Source organism: Somniosus microcephalus, chromosome 28, assembly GCF_052327205.1.
Source record: "Somniosus microcephalus isolate GS21.2 chromosome 28, FLI_Smic_1.0, whole genome shotgun sequence".
NCBI lineage: Eukaryota > Metazoa > Chordata > Chondrichthyes > Squaliformes > Somniosidae > Somniosus > Somniosus microcephalus.
The window spans coordinates 15,061,384-15,087,261 of record NC_141014.1 but is presented as its reverse complement, the minus strand read 5'-3'; the positions used below and the strand labels follow the sequence as shown (position 1 = coordinate 15,087,261).

The following is a 25,878-nucleotide window of genomic DNA, read 5'->3' as shown; positions in this document are numbered from 1 at the left end:
AAACAGGGCACCGCCCTCCGTGACCTCGCCAAACAGCAGCTTAGTGCAATAGCTGGAGCTCTGCTGACAACACAAGCAGACCACTGGGTGAAGTGACCCCCGCCATACCTGATATTCCGGTTGTTGAACTGAGTACAGACACTTGGCATCGTCAGCCGGGCTGATGCCAGCTCCGGCTCCCAGGCTAACCTCAGAACGCAGCCGCTTTGGAGCCAGTCTCCTTCATCGTATTTTCTTGAGGCCGAGACGGCTCTTCTATTATAGGGATTACGGTATGGAAATTGGCTGATGCAATGTTCTGCTGGATTGGAGTATGTTGACACTGCCAGTCCAACTGGCAACGAGGGAATCATGCCCAGCACACGTGGCACTCCTGTGCCTGTCTGTCTGACTGTCTGGGGCCAGTAACAAAACCCTGCCTGTCTGCTGGATCTGAATGGAGTTCCAGGCCAACCAGCTTGAGACTTCCTTAGATTGAAGAGTGCAGCACAGTTTGGCTGATTAGATACCATAGCTCAATATACAGCAACATATGCAATACAGTACATATCTATCACACTGTCCTTCCACCTCCGCCCCTCCCTCAGTCTATCTGCTGCTGAAACTCTCATCCATGCTTTTGTTAGCTCCAGACTTGACTATTCCAACGTTCTCTGGTCCGGCCTCCCATATTCCACCCTCCGTCAACGTCAGTTCATCCAAATCTCTGCTGCCCCGTGTCCTAACTCGCACCAAGTGCCGTTCACCCATCACCCCTGTTGTTCGCTGACCTACACTGGCTCCCGGCTAAGCAACGCCTCGATTTTAAAATTCTTATCCTGGTTTTCATATCCCTCCATGGCCTCACCCACCCTGCCCTATCTCTGTAACCTCCTCCAGCCCTACAACCCTCCGCGATCTCTGCACTCCTCCGATCCCGGCCTCTTGTGCTTCTCTCATTTCCTTCGCTCCACCATTGGCGGCCGTGCCTTTAGCCGCCTGGGTCCCAAGTTCTGGAATTCCCTCCAGAAACCTCTCCACCTCTCCTCCTTTAAGACGCTCCTTAAAACCTACCTCTTTGACCAAGCTTTTGGTCATCTGTCCTAATAGCTCCGTATGTGGCCCGGTGTCTCCTGTGAAGCGCCTTGGGGCGTTTTACTATGTTAAAGGCTCTGTCTAAATACAAGTTGTTATATTGAAGCATCTCTGCACACCAAGCGTCTTTGGACTGTTGTTGACAGCACATCGTGACAATCTTTAAAACAACAAGGGTAAATTGAGTGCTCCCCGAGGCTGTCCGTTCCTCGCTGCAGTTGCCAGGGTCTGTTTTTTGGCCATTTAAGCCCCCACCCGCACCCAATCTCACCTGCTCCCCCATCTTAAAATTCCCCTTATGAAACAAAACTGCACCCCCTTTTAATCTCCACCCACAGCCACCCCCCCACCCCCACAAGATCATGTGGACACTCCAGTACAGGTTGGGTGATTGGGCAGAAAGAAGCATGGCAGATGCAATATAACGTGGATAAATGCGAGGTTATCCACTTTGGTGGCAAAAACAGGAAGGCAGATTATTATCTGAACGGCAATAGATTGGGAGAAGGGGAAGTGCAACGAGACCTGGGTGTTCTTGTGCACCAGTCGCTGAAGGTAAGCATGCAGGTGCAGCAGGCGGTTAAGAAGGCAAATGGTATGTTGGCCTTCGTAGCGAGAGGGTTCGAGTACAGGAACAAGGATGTCTTGCTGCAGTTGTACAGGGCCTTGGTGAGACCGCACCTTGAGTATTGTGTGCAGTTTTGGTCGCCTTATCTGAGGAAGGATGTTCTTGCCATGGAGGGAATGCAGCGAAGATTCACCAGACTGATACCTGAGATGGCAGGAATGACGTATGAAGAGAGATTGGGTCGATTGGGCTTATACTCGCTGGAGTTTAGAAGAATGAGAGGGGATCTCATTGAAACTTATAAAATTCTAACAGGACTAGACAGACTAGATGCAGGAAGGATGTTCCCGATGGCGGGGGAGTCCAGAACCAGGGGTCACAGTCTAAGGACAAGGGGTAAGCCATTTAGGACAGAGATGAGGAGGAATTTCTTCACCCAGAGAGTGGTGAACCTGTGGAATTCTCTACCACAGAAGGCAGTTGAGGCCAATTCATTAAATATATTCAAGAAGGAGTTAGATATATTTCTTAAGGCTAAAGGGATCAAGGGATATGGGGAGAAAGCAGGGACAGGGTACTGAATTTGGATGATCAGCCATGATCTCATTGAATGGCGGAGCAGGCTCGAGGGGCCGAATGGCCTACTCCTGCTCCTATCTTCTATGTTTCTATCCTCACCCAAGTGACCATTCTTCATAAAGAAGCCAAGAGTTTAGGCTCAGGGCTATTCTACCACAGGGGCATCACGTGCGAGTCAATCCTGCCCTCATTTAACATCACTGGTTAGTGAACAGGAGTAGGAACCCTGGATGTCTGTTCTTTCCACCTCCCTAACCCGCGGAGGGCGGGGGGGGGGGGGGCAGGTCAGAGGTCATCTGTTGCGTCCTTTACCACCACCTTAAGCAAGGTCAACTGATCAGGATCAGTTGGGGGGCACGGTGGCATAGTGGTTAGCACTGTTGCCTCACAGCGTCAGGGACCCGGGTTCGAATCCGGCCTCGGGTGACTGTCTGTGTGGAGTTTGCACATTCTCCCTGTGTCTGCGTGGGTTTCCTCCGGGTGCTCCGGTTTCCTCCCACAGTCCAAAGATGTGCGGGTTAGGATGATTGGCTATGATAAATTGACCCTTAGTGTTAGGGGATTAAATACGTGGGGTTACGGGGATAGGGTGGGATATGTGTCGGTGCAGGCTCGATGGGCCGAAATGGCCTCTATCTGCACTGTAGATTCTGTGATATGGGATCGTCCTGATCTGTAGACTGCAGGATGACACTGCGCAATGCAGTTTCCGTCTTTCAGATGAGACATTAAACCAAGGCCCCGTCTGCTCTCTCAGGTGGATGTAAAAGATCCCATGGCACTATTTCGCAGGGGAGTTCTCCCCGGGATCCTGGACAATATTTATCCCTCAATCAACATCACTAAAACAGATTATCTGGTCATTATCACATTGCTGTTTGTGGGAGCTTGCTGTGCGCTAATTGCCTGCTGTATTTCCCACATTACAACAGCGACTACACTTCAAAAAGTACTTCATTGGCTGTAAAGCGCTTTGAGACGTCCGGTGGTCGTGAAAAGCGCTATAGAAATGCAAGTCTTTCTTTCATTCTTTAAACTTTCAGCGCAACCGGATAGTTTGATGTGTAACGAAGCAGAGTTCTGGGCACCGCAGCGCAGGAAGGATGTATTGGCCTTGGAGGAGGTGCTGCAAATTCACCAGAACGATACCGGGGTTAAAGGGTTAAATTACAATAACAGGTTGCATAGACTGGGCTTGTATTCTCTCGAGTATAGAAGATTAAGGTGTGATCTAATTGAGGTGTTTACAATGATTAAAGGAGTTGATAGTGTAGAGAGAGAGAGAAACTATTACCTCTGGTGAAGGGGGAGTCCAGAACAAGGGGGCATCACCTTAAAATTAGAGCCAGGCCGTTTAGGGGTGATGTCAGGAAGCACTTCTTCACACAAAGGGTGGTGGAAATCTGGAACTCTCTCCCCCAAAAAGCTGGTGAGGCTGGAGGTCAATTGAAAATTTCAAAACTGAGATTGATAGATTTTTGATGGGCAAGAGTATTAAGAGATATGGAACCAAGGCGGGTAGATGGAGTTAAGATACAGATCAGCCATGATCTAACGAAATGGTGGAACAGGCTCGAGGCCTCCTACGAGAGTTTCAATAAACAAATTAACATTCCTAACGCTCTAAAATTGGGAGGCTGAAAGTGTTTGCCGGGCGTGGAAATCTCCGGCAAGCTCGCTAAACTGAAGGGCAAAAATTTTGACTTTATTTAATGAGCTACCCTGCGCTCAAAGCGTAATGTCGGCCAAGGGTTTGAGCAATGGGAAGTGCTGGCACCGGCCGCTGTGGCACTGCCAACCTACTCTGCCAACCTACCCAGGTTCTGCCTTTGAAAACAACAACCAACAGGCATTGGCACAAAGTGGCTAACATCCTCAGGACATCCCAAGACAGTGCAGTACTTCTGGAGTGCAGTCACTGTTGTAATGTAGGGCGGGACAGGGGGATTAGGGGAGTGAGACAGTAAATAGACAACAGGTTATTCTGAATCAGTGCAGCCCCAGCCTGTCTCAGACAGACGGCTTGTTTACTCCGCGACATCAGCCAACTTAATGAGGGATGCGATTTCCTCTGGTGAACTGTGCAACGGAGAAAGCCACTGTAACACACCCTGCTAACGTCTGTTAACTCTTTCAGGACCAAAAGCTGCTCACTTCACTTATATTTTGGTCTGAATGAATAATCAAAATTAAACCAAGTTAAAGAAGGACCCCCAAAGTCAGACTCGGGCAAGGCTTCACTCTAGTGTTTCGGGTATTGGCAGCAATACGATATAGGAACAAAAAAAAACACTTCAACTAATATGTCTCTTACCTCAGGCTGCCCCAACCCCACAACCACCACCAGTAACACACACGTAACCTCCAGTGTTATAGTAACCTCCAGTGTTATACAACACAAACACTCTCTCCAGATATAACCCAAGTTTGGCAGGATAAATTCTATCATTCTGGCCAATATTTATCCCTCAACCAACATCACTAAATCAGATTATCCGGTCATTACAGGAAACTTTGGTTTATCCGGAGGTTGTATGTCCGGAATACTCGATCTAACGGCAAAAATCAGGAGCCGTTTTCTATAAGTTTTTTTTAGATCTCGTTCTTTTTTTTCCCCCCAGTCAGCCACTGCAAGGTCTGTAGCTATAGCAACAGCTTCAGCTAGAGACGCTTGCAGCTGCAGCCGACTCTTTAGAAGCTGTTGCTAAGCAACAGTGTTTGTTGTCAGATACGGAGATGAAAACCTCCGTATGCTTCAACATTAACTTTGTATGTCCGGCAGTTTTGATAGATCGGCAACACGCCGGTCCCGTCTGTGCCGGATATCACAAAGTTTCCTGTATCACATTGCTGTTTGTGGGAGCTTGCTGTGCACAAATTGGCTGCCGCGTTTCCTACATTACAACAGTGACCACACTTCAAAAAGTTATGGTCTTTCTTCTCTATATTAAACTGACCCTTGAAACGCAGATCTTTTACTTCTAATGCGGCTGTACGTCACCATGGAGTCGCTAGCCTGTCCCTATGCTGCCTTCAGTCCTCATGCAATACTGCCAAACATATAGCTGCAAACTTCTTAGACGATACGCCAGAATGAAAAAGACATTAACATCGTACATCTCTTACCTAGATATGGGCGGTCAGATATTCACAAGATTCAAAACAGCCTTTGATCACACAAATACTGCTCCCAAATGAACAAGTATTCTACAAAGCCTCACAGGATGCTTGTATTTGAATGGAATGACTCAATCTATTGGTCAGTTCTATACACCTGGAAAGATTGGAGATAAGTCCCCATCCATGGACACTGGCAACAATGATTTGCACAAATCCAAGATCTTCAGCATGTCATCCAGGACAAAGCAGCCTGCTTGACTGGCACCCCATCCACCACCTTAAACATTCACTCCCTCCACCACCGGCGCATTCACTCCCTCCACCACCGGCGCACCATGGCTGCAGTGTGTACCATCTACAAGAGGCACTGCAGCAACTCGCCAAGGCTTCTTTGGCAGCACCTCCCAAACCCGCGACCTCTTCCACCTAGAAGGACAAGGGCAGCCGGCTCATGGGAACACCACCACCTCCAAGTTCCTCAGCATCCTGACTTGGAAGTATGTCGCCGATCCTTCATCGTCGCTGGGTCAAAATCCTGGAACTCCCTCCCTAAGCACTGTGGGAGCACCTTCACCACACGGACTACAGCGGTTCAAGAAGGCGGCTCACCACCACCTTCTCAAGGGCAATTAGGGATGGGCAATAAATACTGGCCTTGCCAGCGACGCCCACATCCCAGGAACAAAAAAAATACCAGACTGGAACGCATTTCTCTGCAACTTCCAGAAACAGCTGGCAGTATCCAATTTTAACCCTGCGTGCTGTGACTCGCAAGAAAGAATCCAATAAACAATCCAACAAAGACAAAATGCTTCATTTTTGAGAAAAGGTGCCTGTGCCAATAGGTTTTACCCCTCATTTGTCTCCACTACTGCTCCCCCCAGTAAGACACCCGTGGGCAATACCTCAGTGCATCACATCTTTAAAGGGTCTTTCCAGACACAACCTACATTTGGAAGGGCAGCTTCTGGAACGCTTCTGCTGGGCGCTTTATACAGCTCGTGTGAACCCAAGGTGAACATTTGATCACGCCCATTATGCTTTACTGAAACCCGAGGGGACAACAGTGGTTATGCAGTGAAAATTCTCGAACAGCTTAGCAGGACTGGAAGCACAAGTGTCTGCAAGGTCACGGCCAGCAGTCCAAAGACATCGTGATACTCACTGGTATCCAGCCCGCTCTTTATTTTTAAAATGACGAAGCCTCCCGCCTTAGCTGCAACTTGCCCAATGAGCAGCTGAGCCAAGCAAGTCCCAGTAGTTGGCTGATCTCAGTTGGGGTTCCAGTAATGGGCAATGCAATTGGCCGACTGATACCTGGGATGGCAGGAATGACGTACGAGGAGAAATTGGGTCGATTGGGTTTATACTCGCTGGAGTTTAGAAGAATGAGAGGGGATCTCATTGAAACTTATAAAATTCTAACAGGACTAGACAGACTTGATGCAGGAAGGATGTTCCCGATGGCGGGGGAGTCCAGAACCAGGGGTCACAGTCTAAGGATAAGGGGTTAGCCATTTAGGACAGAGATGAGGAGGAATTTCTTCACCCAGAGAGTGGTGAACCTGTGGAATTCTCTACCACACTAGGCAGTAGAGGCCAATTCATTAAATATATTCAAGAAGGAGTTGGATATATTTCTTAAGGCTAAAGGGATCAAGGGGTATGGGGAGAAGGCAGGGACAGGGTACTGAAATTGGATGATCAGCCATGATCTCATTGAATAGCGGAGCAGGCTCGAGGGGCCGAATGGCCTACTCCTGCTCCTATCTTCTATGTTTCTATGCCTCGAGAGTCCAAGGAAGGAGAAGGAGGTAGTGTTTCCCATTCCTGATCACTATCCTGTGAGCTTTGTTATTAAAGTGCACGTATGTAGAGGTCGGGGGGAAGGAGATGGTCGGGCTGCGATGCCCCTCGCAGTCGAATAGCGTGCCAAAGCCCACCAGCGAGCATTGCAGAAGAATAGCTGCTTGGGTTGATATATCCCAGCACCCAAACCTCATCTACCTCACAATATGTGCAGCCTTCTTCAGGTGTCATCCCCATCCCTCAAGATCCCATGGCGGCTGCAATTACATAGAAACATAGAAGATAGGAGCAGGAGTAGGCCATTCGGCCCCTCGAGCCTGCTCCGCCATTCAATGAGATCATGGCTGATCATCCAAATTCAGTACCCTGTCCCTGCTTTCTCCCCATATCCCTTGATCCCTTTAGCCTTAAGAAATATATCCAACTCCTTCTTGGATATATTTAATGAACTGGCCTCCACCGCCCTCTGTGGTAGAGAATTCCACAGGTTCACCACTCTCTGGGTGAAGAAATTCCTCCTCATCTCAGTCCTAAATGGCTTACCCCTTATCCTTAGACTATGACCCCTGGTTCTGGACTCCCCAGCCATCGGAAACATCCTTCCTGCATCTAGTCTGTCCAGGCCTGACAGAATTTTATAGGTTTCGATGAGATCCCCTCTCAATCTTCTAAACTCCAGTGAGTATAAGCCCAGTCGACACAATCTCTCCTCATACGTCATTCCTGCCATCCCAGGTATCAGCCTGGTGAATCTTCGCTGCACTCCTTCCATGGCAAGAACGTCCTTCCTCAGATAATTATCCTCAATACCTAGATCGGGGGGGGACCCAGGTTGAGTCGGAGCTGGAAGCTGAGACCCATCACGCTGTGCAATCTCAACGGCAGATTTTCAAGTTTTGCATTCCAGCGATTCTCGAAATTTCACCTTCCCACTTCACCGACACCCTCTCTCCTTTAGCCTCAAAGAAAAACAGGAAATGTTAGTAACACACAGCGGGTCATTCAACATCTGTGGAGAGAACAGACAAGTTAGAGCTGCAGGACCGAGCTGGCAGCAGTCAGTTTCCCCAGCTCCAATACTTTAAGAAAACATTTCTGACGAGATCAACACTTCAAACATTAACCTGTCTGTTCTCTCCACAGATGCTGCCTGACCTGTCCAGTGTTTCCAGCATTTCCTGTTAATGTTTCAGATTTCCAGCAACTACAGTTCATTTGCTATTTGTTTTTATGGATCACAAGGTTCAGTGGGTAGCACCCTCGCCTCAGAGTCAGAAGGTTGTGGGTTCAAGTCCCACTCCAGAGACTTGAGCACAAAAATCCAGGCTGACACTCCAGTGAGGGACGTGCTGCACTGTCGGAGGTGCCGTCTTTCGGATGAGACATTAAACCGAGGCCCCGTCTGCTCTTTCAGGTGGACGTAAAAGATCCCGCAGCACTATATCGATAGAAGAGCAGGGGAGTTATCCCCGGTATCCTGGCCAATATTTATCCCTCAATCAACATCACTAAAACAGACTATCTGGTCATTATCACATTGCTGCTTGTGGGAGCTTCCTGTGCACAAATTGACTGCTGCGATTGTTTTAGTGATGATCCAAAAGACGGCACCTCTGACAGTGCAGCACTCCCTCAGCACCGCACCGGAGTGTCAGCCTGGATTCTGTGCTCAAGTCTCTGGATTGGAACTTGAACCCACAACCTTCTGACTCAGAGGTGAGAGCGCTGCCCACTGAGCCACAGCTGACACTTAGATTAAGGTAGAAGATTAAATCTTTTTCTTTCTTAAATGCAAGAGATTTCATTGCAGTAATGGAAAGAAAAAGACGTGCATTTCTATAGCGCCTTTCACAACCACCCAACATCCCAAAGCGCTTTACAGCCAATGAAGTACTGTTTGAAGTGTAGTCACTGTTGTAATGTTGGAAATGGAGCAGCCAAAGTTGCGCACAGCAAGCTCCCACAAACAGCAATGTGATAATGATCAGATAATCTGTTTTTAGTGATGTTGGTCGAGGAATAAATATTGGCCCAGGACACCGGGGAGAACTCCCCTGCTCTTCTTCAAAATAGCGGCTGTGGGATCTTTTACGTCCACCTGAGAGAGCAGACGGGGCCTCGGTTTAACATCTCATCCGAAAGACAAATGTAAGAAGTCACACAACACCAGGTTATAGACCAACAGCTTTATTTGAAATCACAAGCTTTCGGAGCGCTGCTCCTTCGTCAGGTGAAGTCAAATGTGAGAAGTCACTTGACGAAGGAGCAGCGCTCCGAAAGCTTGTGATTTCAAATAAAGCTGTTGGACTATAACCTGGTGTTGTGAGACTTCTCACATTTGTCCACCCCAGTCCAACACCGGCATCTCCACATCATCCGAAAGACGGCACCTCTGACAGTGCGGCACTCCCTCAGCACTGCACTGGAGTGTCAGGCTGGATTTTTGTGCTCAAGTCTCTGGAGTGGGGACTTGAACCCACGACCTTCTGGCTCAGAGGCGAGGTGTGCCGCCCCCTGGGCCAGGGCCTGGGCTGGCAGTGTGAGCCGGCGGCTCGGCTCCCTCCACCCCGGGGCCTTACCTCCGGCGCTGCCCTGCACCTTGATGCGTGCTCCCTGCCGGGAGGTGATGATCCGCTCGCTCTTCCAGGTGCCCGCCCCGCGGATGCTGTCCAGCTCGGCCTCCAGCAGGCCGGTGAGGTGGGCCAGGGCGCTGCCCGGCCGACTCAGGCCGGGGAGGAGGTAGGCCCGGCTCAGGCCAGGGAGCCGGCAGCGGGAGGCGGCCGACAGGCTGCGGCACAACATGGCGGCGAGTGACATATCCCCGGGGGGGGAGGGGAGTGGGCGGGGCGAGGGGCGTCACCCGGGCGGCGTGGCCCCCGTGACATCACAGAGGGGGCGGGGCCTCTGACATCACCGGTGGGCGCGGCCCTCCCCGGCCAATCATTGGTCGGGGGGCGAGGCGGGCGCGCGGCACTGTTCCACCAATCAGCGCTCAGGGACGCCCTTTTAAAGGGACAGTCCCCCCAAATCCTGTCACCAGCTCCAGCACTGGGTCCAGCAGCGCTGACCTTCAGTGGTCCCCCGGCCTAACCAAATAAAACAAACCAGTCATTGCAGCAAGTGCACCTACAGCGCCAATGTGTGCTTCCTGCCTCGTATCCCTTCCATAGAAACATAGAAAATAGGAGCAGGAGTAGGCCATTCGGCCCCTCGAGCCTGCTCCGCCATTCAATGAGATCATGGCTGATCATCCAAATTCAGTACCCTGTCCCTACCTTCTCCCCATATCCCTTGATCCCTTTAACCTTAAGAAATATATCCAACTCCTTCTTGAATATATTTAATGAATTGGCCTCTACTGCCTTCTGTGGTAGAGAATTCCACAGGTTCACCACACTCTGGGTGAAGAAATTCCTCCTCATCTCTGTCCTAAATGGCTTACCCCTTATCCATAGACTGTGACCCCTGGTTCTGGACTCCCCGGCCATCGGGAACATCCTTCCTGCATCTAGTCTGTCCAGTCCTGTCAGAATTTTATAAGTTTCAATGAGATCCCCTCTCATTCTTCTAAATTCCAGCGAGTACAAGCCCAATCGACCCAATCTCTCCTCATACGTCATTCCTGCCATCCCAGGTATCAGCCTGGTGAATCTTCGCTGCACTCCCTCCATGGCAAGAACATCCTTCCTCAGATAAGGCGACCAAAACTGCGCACAATACTCAAGATGTGGTCTCACCAAGGCCCTGTACAACTGCAGCAAGACATCCTTGTTCCTGTACTCAAACCCTCTCGCTACGAAGGCCAACATACCAATTGCCTTCTTAACTGCCTGCTGCACCTGCATGCTTACCTTCAGCGACTGGTGCACAAGGACACCCAGGTCTCGTTGCACTTCCCCTTCTCCCAATCTATTGCCGTTCAGATAATAATCTGTCTTCCTGTTTTTGCCACCAAAGTGGATAACCTCACATTTATCCACGTTATACTGCATCTGCCATGCTTCTACCCAATCACCCAACCTGTCCAAATCATCCTGGAGTTTCTCGGCATCCTCCTCACAGCACACACGCCCACCCAGCTTTGTGTCATCTGCAAATTTGGAGATATTACATCTAGTCCCCTTGTCTAGATCATCATTAATATATATTGTGAATAGCTAGGGTCCAAGGACCGATTCCTGCGGTACCCCACAAGTCACTGCCTGCCACTCAGAAAAAGACCCGTTTATTCCAACTCTTTGCTTTCTGTCTGCCAACCAGCTCTCTATCCAAGTCAATACCTTGCCCCCAATCCCATGTGCCTTAACTTTACACGCTAATCTCTTATGCGGGACCTTATCGAAAGCCTTCTGAAAGTCCAAATACACCTCATCCACTGGTTCTCCCTTATCTATTCTGCCAGTTACATCCTCAAAAAATTCCAATAGATTAGTCAAGCACGATTTACCTTTTGTAAATCCATGTTGACTTTGTCCAATCCTGTCACTGTTTTCCAAGTGCTCTGCTATTACATCTTTTATAATAGACTAGCATTTTCCCCACTACCGATGTCAGGCTTACCGGTCTGTAATTCCCCGTCACTCAGACCGCCCGTTTCCAACTCCGCAACGCCGCCCCCGTCTCCGCCCCCAGTCTCAGCTCATCCGCTGCTGAAACCCTCATCCACTCCCTTGCCACCTCTAGACTTGACTGTTCCAACGTACTCCCGGCCAATCCTCTCGAGTTCCACCCTCCATAAACTTTTGAGCTCATCCAGAACTCCGCCGCCCAGATCCCAGCTCGCACCAAGTCCCGTTCACCCATTGCCACCTCCCCCCCACCCCGCCCACCGTGCTCGCTGACCGACACTGTCTCCCAGTCCGGCAACGCCTCGATTTCAAAATTCTCATCCTTGCTTTCAAATCCCTCCATGGCCTCGCCCCAACCTCCCGATCTCTGTAATCTCCCCCAGCCCCACAACCCCCTGAGACCACTGCGCTCCTCCAATTTTGGCCTCTTGCACATCCCTGATTTTCATCGCTCCACCATTGGCGGCACTGCCTTCAGCTGCCTCGGCCCTACCTGTCCTAATATCTCCTATGTGACAGGTGGGTACCACGGGGTATAGAGTGTCTCTTGGAAAGAAAAACTTGCATTTCTATAGCGCCTTTCACGACCACCGGACGTCTCAAAGCACTTTACAGCCAATGAAATACTTTTTTTGAAGTGGAGTCACTGCTGTAATGTGGGAAACGTGGCAGCCAATTTGCACACAGCAAGCTCCCACAAACAGCAATGTGATAATTACCAGATAATCTGTTTTTGTTATGTTGGTTGCGGGAGAAATATTGGCCAAGACACCGGGGAGAACTCCCCTGCTCTTCTTCGAAATAGTGCCATGGGATCTTTTACATCCACCTGAGAGAACAGACGAGGCATCGGTTTAAATAAATAAATCTGGAATTAAAAGCTAGTGTCAGTAATGGTGACCATGAAACTACCAGATTGTTGTAAAAACCCATCTGGTTCACTAATGTCCTTTCGGGAAGGAAATCTGCCGTCCTTACCCGGTCTGGCCTATATGTGACTCCAGACCCACAGCAATGTGGTTGACTCTGAACTACCCTCTGAAATGGCCTAGCAAGCCCCTCAGTTGTAAAAGGCGGCTCACCACCACCTTCTTGAGGGCAATTAGGAATGGGCAATAAATGCCAGCCTTGCCGGTGACGCCCACATCCCGTGAACGAATAAATAAAAAACCTTCCCCCTAACTGAAGCCTTCCCGCCTGGCTATACCTTCCGCCACTTGCTCCGCCCGGACCTTGGTAGTGGCGGTGTGGCTCTCATCACCAAATCACACCTTGGTCTTGTTGGTGAAAAATAGATTCACTCGAGTCTGTCTTAAAGTAAAAGTACACAGTTTATTAACAGAACGTTCTGGGAGAAGAGCCATAGACCCCGCGGCCTAGTGATCACCTTCTCACCATTACAGTGATATCAAACTTCTTTTATACAGGCAAAACACTACACACAAATGTGTTCACCCAATTATGTTCCCCCAGCAACAATTCTCTTGTCCTCATCCAATCACGTTCCCCCAGCAACAAGGTATTGAAACTTCTTTTATACATTATAGCAAAATATTACACACAGGTGTCTTCACCCAATCACGCTCCCCCAGCAACAACTCCCCTGTCCTCACAGGAATGATATGGAACCTTCTAAAACTTTGGGCAGTTTTTAATAGTTAATTACAAAATGGGCAGTTTTGCAGCTACCAATTACTGTAACTCATCAATACACACAATTTTGATTCATCTACTTTGCATTATAGAATAGTAGAATTACATTAATACATCCAAAGGGCTTCCAGCAAATAGTTTGCAGAAGGCTACACCACTGATTAATTGTGAAATATTTAGTGTTTCCCACATTCAATAACTGTTCAACAATAATGTCGAGCACAATGGTTTTAATGGGAGCAGACAAAAACAGTTAATCCCTGCCCCGTCTTAAGCTGAGTTTGTTTTGTCTTGCGCCATTGTTTCTTATTTACAAGTTCACTTCTTACAATACATTCTTTAACTCTTTATGTTGCTGCTTTAAGCTATATAATTTTCACCCTAACAGTCTGTCCCCCGACTCCTCTGGCACTTCCTCCTCCTTTGAGCATCTCACCTTGTTCCACCCCTCTCACCTCTCATTTAAAATCCTCGTTCTCTACCGCCCACCCAAGTACCATAAAAATGTTCTCACTGCTGTCCTCCCTCAGCCTCTGCACCGAGCGACTTCTCATCCTTGCTGATTTCAAACTCCATCTCAATTCATCGTGCTCTCTCTCCTCTGAGTTCACTAGCCTCCTATCCTCCCTTAATCTCTCCCTCTGTGTAAACTCCTCAACCCATATTCTCGGCCACCCCCTCGACCTTGCCATCTCACATGGCCTCGCCCCGGAAAAATTCTATCTCTCAAATCACTTACAGCTGCACTTTCAAAATCCCAATTGTCTAGCCTTTCATTTCCCACAAGATTTCTGCAGCTACCAATCTGCTCAACCACACCCTCCCCAACAACTTAGATGCCCTAGTCCCTATTAAAACCTTCTCTCACCCTGGCTGTTCCCCCTGGTACGGCTCGCATCTTCGCTGCCTTAAGTCCAAGGGACACAGACTTGAACGGACATGGTGGACAACTGGTTTGGCCATTCACAGCCAGATCTGGCTGGACCAAATAAAGCATTATCGGGTCCTGCTCTCGTCTGCCAAATCTGCTCACTATTTCTGGATCATTCTGGAATGCAAAGATAACCGCCGGCTTCTTTTCTCTACTGCAAACCGTCTTCTCAGACCCCTCTCCCCTGTCTCCTCCACCCTCACCTCCAACAAGTGTGAGGAGGTCATGGATTTCTTTGTCTCTAAGATTGAGACCATCCGTTCAGCTGCCTCTGCCACTTTCCTTCCTTCCCCTAGCCCACCGGGCCAAACTTCCTCTAAGGTTACCCCCTGCCCTAGCCCTGAACTCGTATCTTTCTCCAGTTTCTCTCTGATCTCCCCTGATGCCCTCTGCGAGCTCATCTTGTCCATGAGACCCACTTCCTGCTCCCTTGACCCTATTCCCACTAAACTGCTGACACCTAACTTCCTTTTCTGGCTTCCATGTTAGCTGACATTTTTAACGGTTCTCTCTCCTCAGGTACTGTCCCCCTCTCCTTCAAATCTGCCGTCATCACCGCTCTCCTCAAAAAAGTCAACCCTTGACCCCTCCGTCCTTGCAAACTACCACCCCATCTCCAACCTCCCTTTCCTCTCCAAAGTCCTTGAACGTGTTGTCACCTCCCAAATCCATGCCCATCTTTCCTGGAACTCGATGTTTGAATCCCTCCAATCGCGTTTCTGTTCCTAACATCTATCTGAGGCTGAACCACACTGTTCGTAACCTTGGTGTCATATTTGACCCTGAAATGAGCTTCCGACCACATACCCGCAGCATAACAAAGACCGCCTATTTCCACCTCCGTAACATCGCCCGTCTCCATCCTTGTCTCAGCTCATCCGCTGCTGAAACCCTCATCCATGCCTCTGTTACCTCTAGACTTGACTATTCCAACACACTCCTGGCTGGCCTCCCACATTCCACCCTACGTAAACTTGAGGTCGTCCAAAACTCGGCTGCCCGTGTCCTAACTCGCACCAAGTCCTGTTCACCCATCACCCCTGTGCTCGCTGAACTACATTAGCTCCCAGTTAAGCAGCGCCTCGATTTCAAAATTCTCATCCTAGTTTTCAAATCCCTCCATGGTCTCACCCCTCCCTATCTCTGTAATCTCCTCCAGCCCCACATCCCCCCGAGATATCAGTGCTCCTCTAATTCTGCCCTTTTGAGGATCCTTGATTATAATTGCTAAATCTTTGGTGGCCGTGCCTTCTGTTGCCTGGGCCCTAAGCTCTGGAATTCCCTGCCTAAACCTCTCCGCTTCTCTACCTCTCTTTGCTCCTTTAAGACGCCCCTTAAAACCTACCTCTGTCCAAGCTTTTGGTCACCTGCCCTAAATTATCCTTTTGTGGCTTGGTGTCAAATTTTTTTTTGGGTCTTAAAATACTCCTGTGAAGCGCCTTGGGACGTTTTACTATGTTAAAGGCGCTATATAAATACACAAGTTGTTGTTGTTGTTGCCACTTTACCAAAACGGCTCTTATCAAAGTCACAAATAACATCCTTTGTGACTGTGACTGTGGTAAACTATCCCTCTTCGTCCTTCTCGACTTGTCTGCAGCCTTTGACACGGTTGACCACTCCATCCTCCTCCAACACCTCTCCACCATCATCCAGCTGGGTGGGACTGCACTCGCCTGGTTCCATTCTTATCCATCTAATCGTAGCCAGAGAATCACCTGCAACGGCTTCTCTTCCCGCTCCCGCACTGTTACCTCTGGTGTCCCTCAAGGATCTATCCTTGACCCCCTCCTATTTCTCATCTACATGCTGCCTCTTGGCGACATCATCCGAAAACACAGTGTCAGTTTCCACGTGTACGCTGACCACACCCAGCTCTACCTCACCACCACTTCTCTCGACCCCTCCACGGTCTCTAAATTGTCTGACTGCTTGTCCGACATCCAGTTCTGGATGAGCAGGAATTTCCTCCAACTAAATATTGGGAAGACCGAAGCCATTGTTTCCCGTCTCCACCACAAACTCCGTTCCCTAGCTACTGACTCCATCCCTCTCCCTGGCAACTGTCTGAAGCCGAACTAGACTGTCGGCTACCTTGGTGTCACATTTGACCCTGAAATGAGCTTCCGCCCACATATCCGCAGCATCACTAAGACCGCCTACTTCCACCTCCGTAACATCGCCCGTCTCCGCCCTTGCCTCAGCTCATCCGCTGCTGAAACCCTCATCCATGCCTTTGTTACCTCTAGACTTGATATTCCAACACCCTCCTGGAATTCCCTCCCTAACCTCTCCGTCTCGCTACCTCTCTCTCCTCCTTTAAGACGCTTAAGACCTACCTCTTTGACCAAGCTTTTGGTCACCTGCCCCAATATCTCCTTATATGGCTCAGTGCCAAATCCTGTTTGCTAATCGCTGCTGTGAAGCACCTTGGGACGTTATACTACGTTAAATGCGCTAGATAAATACAAGTTGTTGTTGTTGTAGAAAGCATCCTGCAATAGAATCAAACATTCACTCCCTCCACCACCGGCGCACCGTGGCTGCAGTGTGTACCATCTACAAGATGCACTGCAGCAACTCGCCAAGGCTTCTTCGGCAGCACCTCTCAAACCCGCGACCTCTTCCACCTAGAAGGACAAGGGCAGCAGGTGCATGGGAACACCACCACCTCCAAGATCCCCTCCAAGTCACACACCATCCCAACTTGGAAATATATCAGCTGATCCTTCATCGTCCGCTGGGTCAAAATCCTGGAACTCCCTCCCTAACAGCACTGTGGGAGCACCTTCACCACACGGACTGCAGCGGTTCAAGAAGGCGGCTCACACCACCTTCTCAAGGGCAATTAGGGATGGGCAATAAATGCTGGCCTTGCCAGCGACGCCCACATCCCAGGAATGAATGAAAAAAAAGAAGGCACTTGTGCACAACCACCTCGTTAGGTTCCTGTATGGGGCAAATAGACTCCATGCACCAATCTGCCCCTTTGCCTTAGGTATTGAGAGCTGATCTCAGTAAATGCTCTGGGCTCCGTTATGTAATATTGTATATACTCACATATTGTTTATGCCCATATTAGATATTATAGATATCCACGTATTGTATATACTGGCCCAGTAATTCCGGGCACAACACATGAGTACGGTTGGGGTACTCACGCGTGTGCCCGGAGGAATTGCCGGTTTTCAGCATGCACAGCGCATGCGCTGAAAACCGGCATTTCCTGTCCTCTGACCCAAGGGGTTAAGAGGCAGTACGCGTGCGACTGCACAGGCAGCGCGTGCGCAGTGAAATTCCTTTTTTTTTCCAGAGATGCCCGAGTGTAAAGGCCTCCGGTTTTTACGCGTGGAAAAACCAGACACAAATACTTAGTTTTACAGGTAAGTGGGCTTTTAGTACAATTTAGAATTTTTTTTTCCACAGGTTTATTATTTTTAAAGAATTTACAGTAAGGTAAGTTTAGTTTTAGATCCTATTTTTTAAAAATTTATTTTTTTCAAAAAATTGATTAATTGTTTAAAACATTTTTAAAAACTTATTTATAGTTAATATAATCAGTGGGATGTTTTTTAAAATGTTATTTAAAGTTAAAGTAGTTGTAAAGTCTGTGGGTTGTGCAGTTAATAAATACACAGACTTCAGAAGTAACAAACAAACAGGTCTTTACTTTTCGAAGGTCAGGGCGAATCTGCCCCAGCAATCCTGCCACAACACTTATATACTGGTGTGGTCACTATCGGTATTACAGTATACAGAAGCCAACAAGTAGTGCCACCCCTAAAGTAGTTCTCTTAAAGGTGAACGGTTACATACAATAGTTTCCTTAAAGGTAGACGGGTACATACACTACAATCCTCCCTTTTTAGCTTTCAACATACTAAGTCCATAGTGAACATACATTCTAACATATATACAGGTTTATGTAAGACAGTTCATAGATTCAGTCTTTCTGGGGGTTTCCGGATTCTGTCCGGATAACGCCGCAGTGGTGTCGTCATTTCAGGCGGGCTAGGAGGTGCTTCTGGCAAGGTCGATTCGGCTTGAAAAGCCGTGTCAGGTTCAGCTGACTCCATTATTATTAGATCGGAAGTAGGTGTTCTGGGTATCTCAGTCTCAACCTTACCCGGATAAGGTGGTGAAGTCGGTTGCCCATTTGTGGCGGACCCTATGATTTGGTCAACATGGCGCCTTATTATATTGTCTCCAATGTCCACGGTGTACATCAACGGCCCCAGCCGTTTCCCAATAGTTCCAGGCTGCCATTTCTCAGTACGGTAGTCCCGGGCCAAAACTCGTTGACCGACCTGGAAAGATCTAGTGACCCTGTCGTTCATGCCCTGGAATTGCCGGTTCTCTACGTCTCTTCTGACGTTTGGTTTTAGTAAATCCAGCCGGCATCTTAGGCATCTATTACAGAACATCATTGCGGGAGTTTGATTTGTGACCGCATGTGTTGCATTTCGGTATGCCAACAAAAAGCTATCCACCTTATGTTGTAGACTTATGTTTTCATTACTCATGGCCTTTACGGCCTTCTTGAAGGCCTGGACAAACCTTTCAGCCAATCCATTGGAGGCGGGATGGTATGGGGCTGACGTGTAATGTTTAACCCCATTGCTCTTTAAGAATTTCTTGAATTCTTCGGACACAAATTGTGGTCCATTATCAGAACAGATCTGTTCCGGCAGGCCATTCCGAGCAAACGTAGTCCTTAACACTGTAATGGTTTTTTCTGTCGTGGTGGTGGTCATCTTAATTACTTCCGGCCACTTGGAGTGGGCATCCACCGCTATCAGAAACATCGAGTCCATAAATGGACCAGCAAAGTCGATGTGTACTCTTTGCCAAGGCGATGAGGGCCACTCCCATGGATGCAGAGGAGCCTGGGGTGGCGCGTTCTGAACCCTCTGACATCCTAGGCAGTTCTTCGTGATCTCCTCTATGTCTCCATCAATGCCTGGCCACCACACAAACGCTCTTGCTAGATTCTTCATCTTTACTCCCCCCAGATGTCCTTCGTGCAGCTCCTCTAGCACTTTCTTTTGGAGTTTGGGTGGAATCACCACTCTAGATCCACACATCAGGGTTCCTCGACACACTGACAGTTGTTCTTTCCTCTGTGCAAATGCTTGCAGTGTTGGTTCGCTCTGTGCTGGCCATCCCTCCACCGTTACATCATAGACTCGTGAAAGAGTCGGGTCATTCCTTGTCTCATTCTCAATCATTGAGTTTGTTATCGGTAGACACTCCACTATGGATGAGTGGAACAACTCTACTGGGTCCACTATACTCGCTTCTTCTACCATCGGCAATGGCAAGCGTGACAACCCATCAGCATTTCCATGCTGTTTAGACCCTTTGTACTCAATTTCGTATTGGTGTGCCCCAAGTAACACGGACCACCTTTGTAACCTTTGTGCTGTCATGGTGGAAACGGCCTTATTTGGGTTGAATATGGACACCAACGGCTGGTGGTCTGTCAGCAATGTGAACTTTTTACATTGTAGGTAATGGTTGAATTTCTTCACGCCCCACACAAGACTGAGGGCCTCCCTATCTATTTGGGCGTAATTTCGCTCCGCGGGTGTCAATGATCGGGACGCGAAAGCCACTGGCCTTTCCGAGCCATTTGGTAGCCTGTGCGAGAGTACTGCCCCAATTCCGTACGGGGAAGCATCGCAAGCTAGACGAAGGGGTAATGCTGGGTTGAAATGAGCCAGCACTTCTTCAGAGGTAATCAACTCCTTGCTTCTGCGAAAAGCCTTTTTGCATTCTTCACTCCACTTCCATGGTGTTTCTTTCCGCAACAGGTCATTCAGCGGATGCAGCACCGTGGATAAATTTGGCAGAAACTTGTGATAGTAATTAATCAACCCCAAGAATGATCTTAACTGTGATACGTTTCCTGGAGCGGGGGCCTTCACGACCGCTTCTATCTTTTCAGGTGACTTATGCAGTCCCTCTCGGTCAATGACATGACCGCAGTATGAGATCCGTTTTTGGAAGAACTCACACTTCTTGCGATTAACCCGAAGGCCATACTCCTTCAACCCGGTGAGTACCAGTTTCAAATTTGTGAGGTGTTCTTCCTCATCTTTTCCCGTGATTAAAATGTCATCTAAGTAGCACTGCGTGCTTGGAATTCCTTGTAACACCTGTTCCATGGCCCTCTGCCAAATTGCTGGCGCCGAAGCTACCCCAAAGACCAGTCTATTGTAGCGATACAAGCCTCTGTGAGTGTTGATGGTGAGGTACTGGCGTGACTCTTCCTCGACCTCCATCTGTAGATATGCTTGAGCCAGATCTATTTTCGTGAAATGCTTCCCTCCAGCCAACGAAGCAAAGATATCTTCAATCCGCGGAAGCGGGTATTGTACCGTGTGAAGCACCGGATTCACAGTAATCTTGAAATCTCCGCAGATACGGACCTTCCCCGGTCCCCCTGGCTTATTACTTGGTGAGGACTTCATGACGGGAACAATGGGCGTGGCCCACTCACTCCAGTCCACTTTTGACAGAACCCCTGATCATTCAAGTTCTTCCAGTTCTGCCTCCACAGCTGGTCGTATTGCGTAAGGTACCGATCTGGCCTTAAAAAACTTTGGGCTTGCATTCTCTGCAATCTTAACCTTTGCTTTAATTCCTCGCAGTGTTCCCAGTCCTTGCTGGAATACCTCCTTAGCTTCGTCCAATATTCTGGACAACCGTTCAGGTTTGACATCCTCTTTTTCGGAATCCACCGTCATGGTGTTTAGTGACTGCCAGTCCAACTTTATTTTTCGGATCCACTCCCGCCCCAGAAGTGGTGGTCCTCCCTCAGGCAATACCTACAGGTCCAACCGGTGATGATCTTTATCCTTGTATCTCACCTTGACTTCTATCTTTCCGATGGGGAATACTTTGTGCCCCGTGTATGTCTGTAATACTAGTTCCGTATCCCGTAGTGGAATATGCTTGAAAAATTTCTTGTAGTCATGCTTATTCATGACCGTCAACGCCGATCCGGTGTCCACTTCCATTTTTACTTGGACCTTTGCAATCTGTAGCGTTATCCAGATAGTTTGTCGGTCAGCTTCATTGCTCACGTTGTGAATTCTCAGACTGTCCAGTCCTTTGCATTTGGAGTGTGAGACCGACTTCTGTTCCCTCAGACTCTTCTTCGTCACCTCTTGCACCTTTCCGTACCATTTTTGTGGTGACTCCTTATTGTTGTACGTTGCTCCTGACCGGCATACCTTAGCTATGTGCCCGATCTTGCCACATTTCCTGCATTCTTGGTTTTTACCCCAGCATTGATTCTAGTCGTGTGTTGTCTTCCCACAACAGTAGCATTTTATTGTGCTCGAAGTAATTTGGTCCACCCCTAGTGCCGCCGCCTTTAGCTGCATTTCCGCCGTTCCTTTCGCTGCGGCTTCGTGCGATGCAGCTATGAGGACAGCCCTGTCCAGTGTGAGGTCATTTTCTTCCAGTAGTCGCTTCTGCGTTCCTTCTTTGGACAATCCGCATACGAACTTGTCACGCAGTGCCTCTGTCAGATTCCCTCCAAACTGGCAGTATTTCGCTAGCCTACGCAGTTCGACCAAGTATTCCGCATTGCTTTCGTCTTTCCTCTGCGTTCTTGCGTAGAATTTGAATCGTTCAGCCAGCATCAACGGTGTGGGGTTCAAGTGATCCTTCAGCGCTGCTACAATATCATCGAAAGTCTGATCTGCCGGTTTAGCTGGTGAGAGAAGATGCTTCAACAACCCGAATGTTTTCGCACCCATCATGTTAAGTAAGGTTAAAGCTTTTTCATCCTTAGCTATTTTGTTAGCCTTACAATGTATCTCAATACGTTCTACGTACGTGGCCCAGTCTTCTATCTCCGAATTGAACTCGTTGATGTCCGCCCGCTTAGGCATCTTTCTTTCCTTGGGTACAACACAAGTATTTCTTTAAGTATTCTTATTTATTTGTTTATTTCTAAGATGGCGGTTTTCCCGCGAAAATGGCGGTTTCCCGCTCTTTCCTTCTTGCCCCGCCCACTTCAATGGCGGTTTCCCGCTTCTGTCGTCTTCTCCGCCTAATGGCGGCTTCCCGCGTTTCTTCCCGGTGGAAGGGGTACGCTTCCCCCACAGCGGACAGGTTCAGCCGCTGGGCTGGCTTCCGCACAGCTCCCCTTACTCGGCTCTGTCTTTCTCTCCCGCCCGCACGGCTCTACCGGCGCTGGGCACACCCCGTTAACGGAGGACAGTTCAGCCGCTGGACTGGCTCTCGCGCAGTCTCTCTCTCCGTACCCGGCTCTGTCGCTCTCTCTCCCGCACGTTCGGTTCCACCGGCTCTGGGTACCCCGTTGGTGGAGAACAGCTCAGCCGCTGGACTGGCTCTCGCACAGTCTCTCTCTCCTTGCTCAGCTCTGTCTCTCTCTCCCACCCGCACGGTTCCTGTTCGCCTCCCAGCCCTCTCGCAGACCGGTATTTCCCTCCCCGGCTGCGGCTGGGTTTCTCTTCCCGCGCCTACTCCCAGTCTCAGCGCTTCGTGGCTGCGGTCGCTGCCCGGCTTTTCCCGCCGATCGAGGTCCGACTGTCTCACGACGCCGTTGGACCCGACTTTCTGACCGGCTCCGTTCCCCCTCGACCGTGGTCGAGTGCACAGCCCTTATCCTCCGGATATTCTCTACACCTTCCCCTACTCACAGTCTCCGCGGCCGCCTTGTTTCCTGCTGATCGGCTCACTCCGCACCGTGGTAGAAGGGTAGTCAGTGCCTGTTGCAGACGGAAGCTTTTGTTGCTAAAGTCTTCCTCCTTCCTCCTGCTGCAGCCTCGTGTTTTCTTTCAGCAGCACGACGAGGGCGGTTGCCTCTCTTCGACGCTTTTCGTTGCTTTGGTAGTCTTGCCGCAGGGTACGATCGGACTCGTCGCCACTGTAAAATCTGTGGGTTGTGCAGTTAATAAATACACAGACTTCAGAAGTAACAAACAAACAGGTCTTTACTATTCGAAGGTCAGGGCGAATCTGCCCCAGCAATCCTGCCACAACACTTATATACTGGTGTGGTCACTATCGGTATTACAGTATACAGAAGCCAACAAGTAGTGCCACCCCTAAAGTAGTTCTCTTAAAGGTGAACGGTTACATTCAATAGTTCCCTTAAAGGTAGACGGGTACATACACTACAGTAGTGTTTTGGCAGCCCATACTTTTCATGAGTTTGACAGCTCTTACTGTCAAACTCATGAATGAGTTTCCCCTCCCCTGATTGGCTGCACAGTGCTCACCTGATCCCAGCCGGCACATCGCACTAACTACGCCGCTCGATCAGGTTAGCACATCGCGCCGACAGCTGAACCGGGCCTGTGACAGGAAATGCAAGCAGGCCCGGGCTTCAGATGTCGGCGCGTCGGGTGAGTGCAGATCGGGGGCTTGCACGCGCAGCAAGCTCCCGATCCTAATTTCAGGGCCATTGATATTAAAAAAGAAAGACTTGCATTTCTACAGCGCCTTTCACGACCACCGGACGTCCCAAAGCGCTTTACAGCCAATGAAGTACTTTTTTGAAGTGTTGTCACTGTTGTAATGTAGAAAACGTGGCAGCCAATTTGCGCACAGCAAGTTCCCGCAAACAGCAATGTGATGATGGCCAGATAATCTGTTTTTGTTATGTTGATTGAGGAATAAATATTGGCCAGGACTCCGGGGATAACTCCCCTGCTCTTCTTCAAAATAGTGTAATGGAATCTGGTATGTCCACCTGAGAGGGCAGACGGGGCCTCGGTTTAACGTTTCATCCGAAAAACAGCACCTCCGACAGTGCAGCACTCCCTCAGCACTGCCTCAGCACTGCCCTGGGAGTGTCAGCCTAGATTTTGTGCTCAAGTCTCTGAGGTGGGACTTGAACCCACAACCTTCTGACTCAGCCCACTGAGCCACAGCTCACACTAATTGAATGGTGGAGCAGGCTCTAGTGGCCATAGGGCCTACTCCTGCTCCTAAATCTTAAGTTCTTATGTTCTTTTGTAACATGGGTATGTACAATATCTAATGTGTGCACACAATATGGGAATGTGTACAGTATCATATATGAGGTTAGGCCCAGAGTTTGCTGACAAAACAACAGTGTGTGAGCAACGCACACTGTAAAGTCTGTGGGTTGTACAGTTAATAACGACACAGACTTCAGAAGTAACAAACAAACAGGTCTTTACTATTCGAAGGTCAGGGCGAATCTGCCCCAGCAATCCTGCCACAACACTTATATACTGGTGTGGTCACTGTCGGTATTACAGTATACAGAAGCCAAACAAGTAGTGCCACACCTAAAGTAGTTCTCTTAAAGGTGAACGGTTACATACAATAGTTTCCTTAAAGGTAGACGGGGACATACACTACAATCCTCCCTTTTTAGCTTATTACTTACAGAGTCCCATTAACATACATATCTTCAACTTCATATAAAACACTTTACAGATATAATCTCGGTGGGAAACAGTTCACAAAGTCAGTCTCTGCGGGAACAGTTCACAGATTCAGTCTCCGATCTTGACTTGGTCCGAACAACATCTCTTTGGTGTAGCCGGTTCACATGGATAGTGTGACTCCTCCATAGCCTTTTCCTTGACGTAACAGCTTGAACTTTCGTCCTGTTGAACCGGCAGTGCCGACTTTTATAACCAACTGGCTGTCTTGATAATTTCCCACTTTTCAACTAATTTAGCTCCTTTCATAGGTCCCCTCCTGAGCTGGTAGAAGTGATAATATTTTAGATAGTTATTGTCTTCTGCCTCTTCTTTTTCTTTTCTGCCTTTTTGAGACTCTCGGGGCTCCTTTCTCGGCTGCCAGCTGTAGCGCCACCAACTCTCTATGTTCCTTAGACCTTAAGTGTTTCATCCTGATTTCAGCACTTTGGGAGTTTTCCTCACAAACTGGGCAGACCAGATCCTCGTAATATTCAGTGTCACTCAACAGGTCATGGTAATATTCGGGGTCGTCCTGAGTTAGGCCAGCGAGAGGGCCTTCTACTTCCTCCTTACCCATCTGGACGTTAGCCGACTGTGGTTCCTTCCCTAGACATCTTTCTTGAAAAGACTTCCTCATACATTCATATTCATCACGCTCTTCCTGGGTTGTCTGCCATTCCTTCACTACTGTCCTCATTTGTGAGTTCAATACCTTCCCTTCCATCGGGGATTGCGTTATCCGGCTATTTACTCCTTCTACTGGCGTAGCTGTTTCCCCATTCTTCTGTTCAATTTGACGTAATTCAGCGTCCTTTTGGCATCCTTGTAAAAGCTGTGTTGCCACCTCAGCTATCTCCATCCCTTTTGGAAGCTCCGAATTCCTTACCTTTGAAGCCTGAAGCTCGTGTTCCCCTTGTGGAGTCTTGTCACTCCGCCTGTGAAGGAGTTGGCTGGTCGTTAACTCTTCCCCGGGGACACTGTGGATCAGCTTCTTCTCTATTTCATCCACCTTTCCCTCTGGTGCTTGGGTTTTAAGCGCTCGAAGAAGTTGCGCCTTGATGCTCTCTAGCTCCAGTTCAGGGGCCATTCTTCCAGTCTCTGTTTCTCTTCCAGTTACCTTTCCTTCCACTGCCCGGA

General features: G+C 48.9%; 1 protein-coding gene across 1 annotated transcript in view; it reads right to left on the bottom strand.

The window, feature by feature from the left end:
• The window catches only part of gcat (glycine C-acetyltransferase), a 35,203-nt gene extending 25,223 nt beyond the window's left edge, over positions 1–9,980 (bottom strand). The window contains exon 1 of the mRNA XM_085969505.1: positions 9,730–9,980. Within this exon, the coding sequence (XP_085825631.1) occupies positions 9,730–9,967 (238 nt within the window). The 5' untranslated portion in view covers positions 9,968–9,980. The remainder of the gene's footprint in view (positions 1–9,729) is intronic.
• Between the last annotated feature and the right edge of the window lie 15,898 nt (positions 9,981–25,878).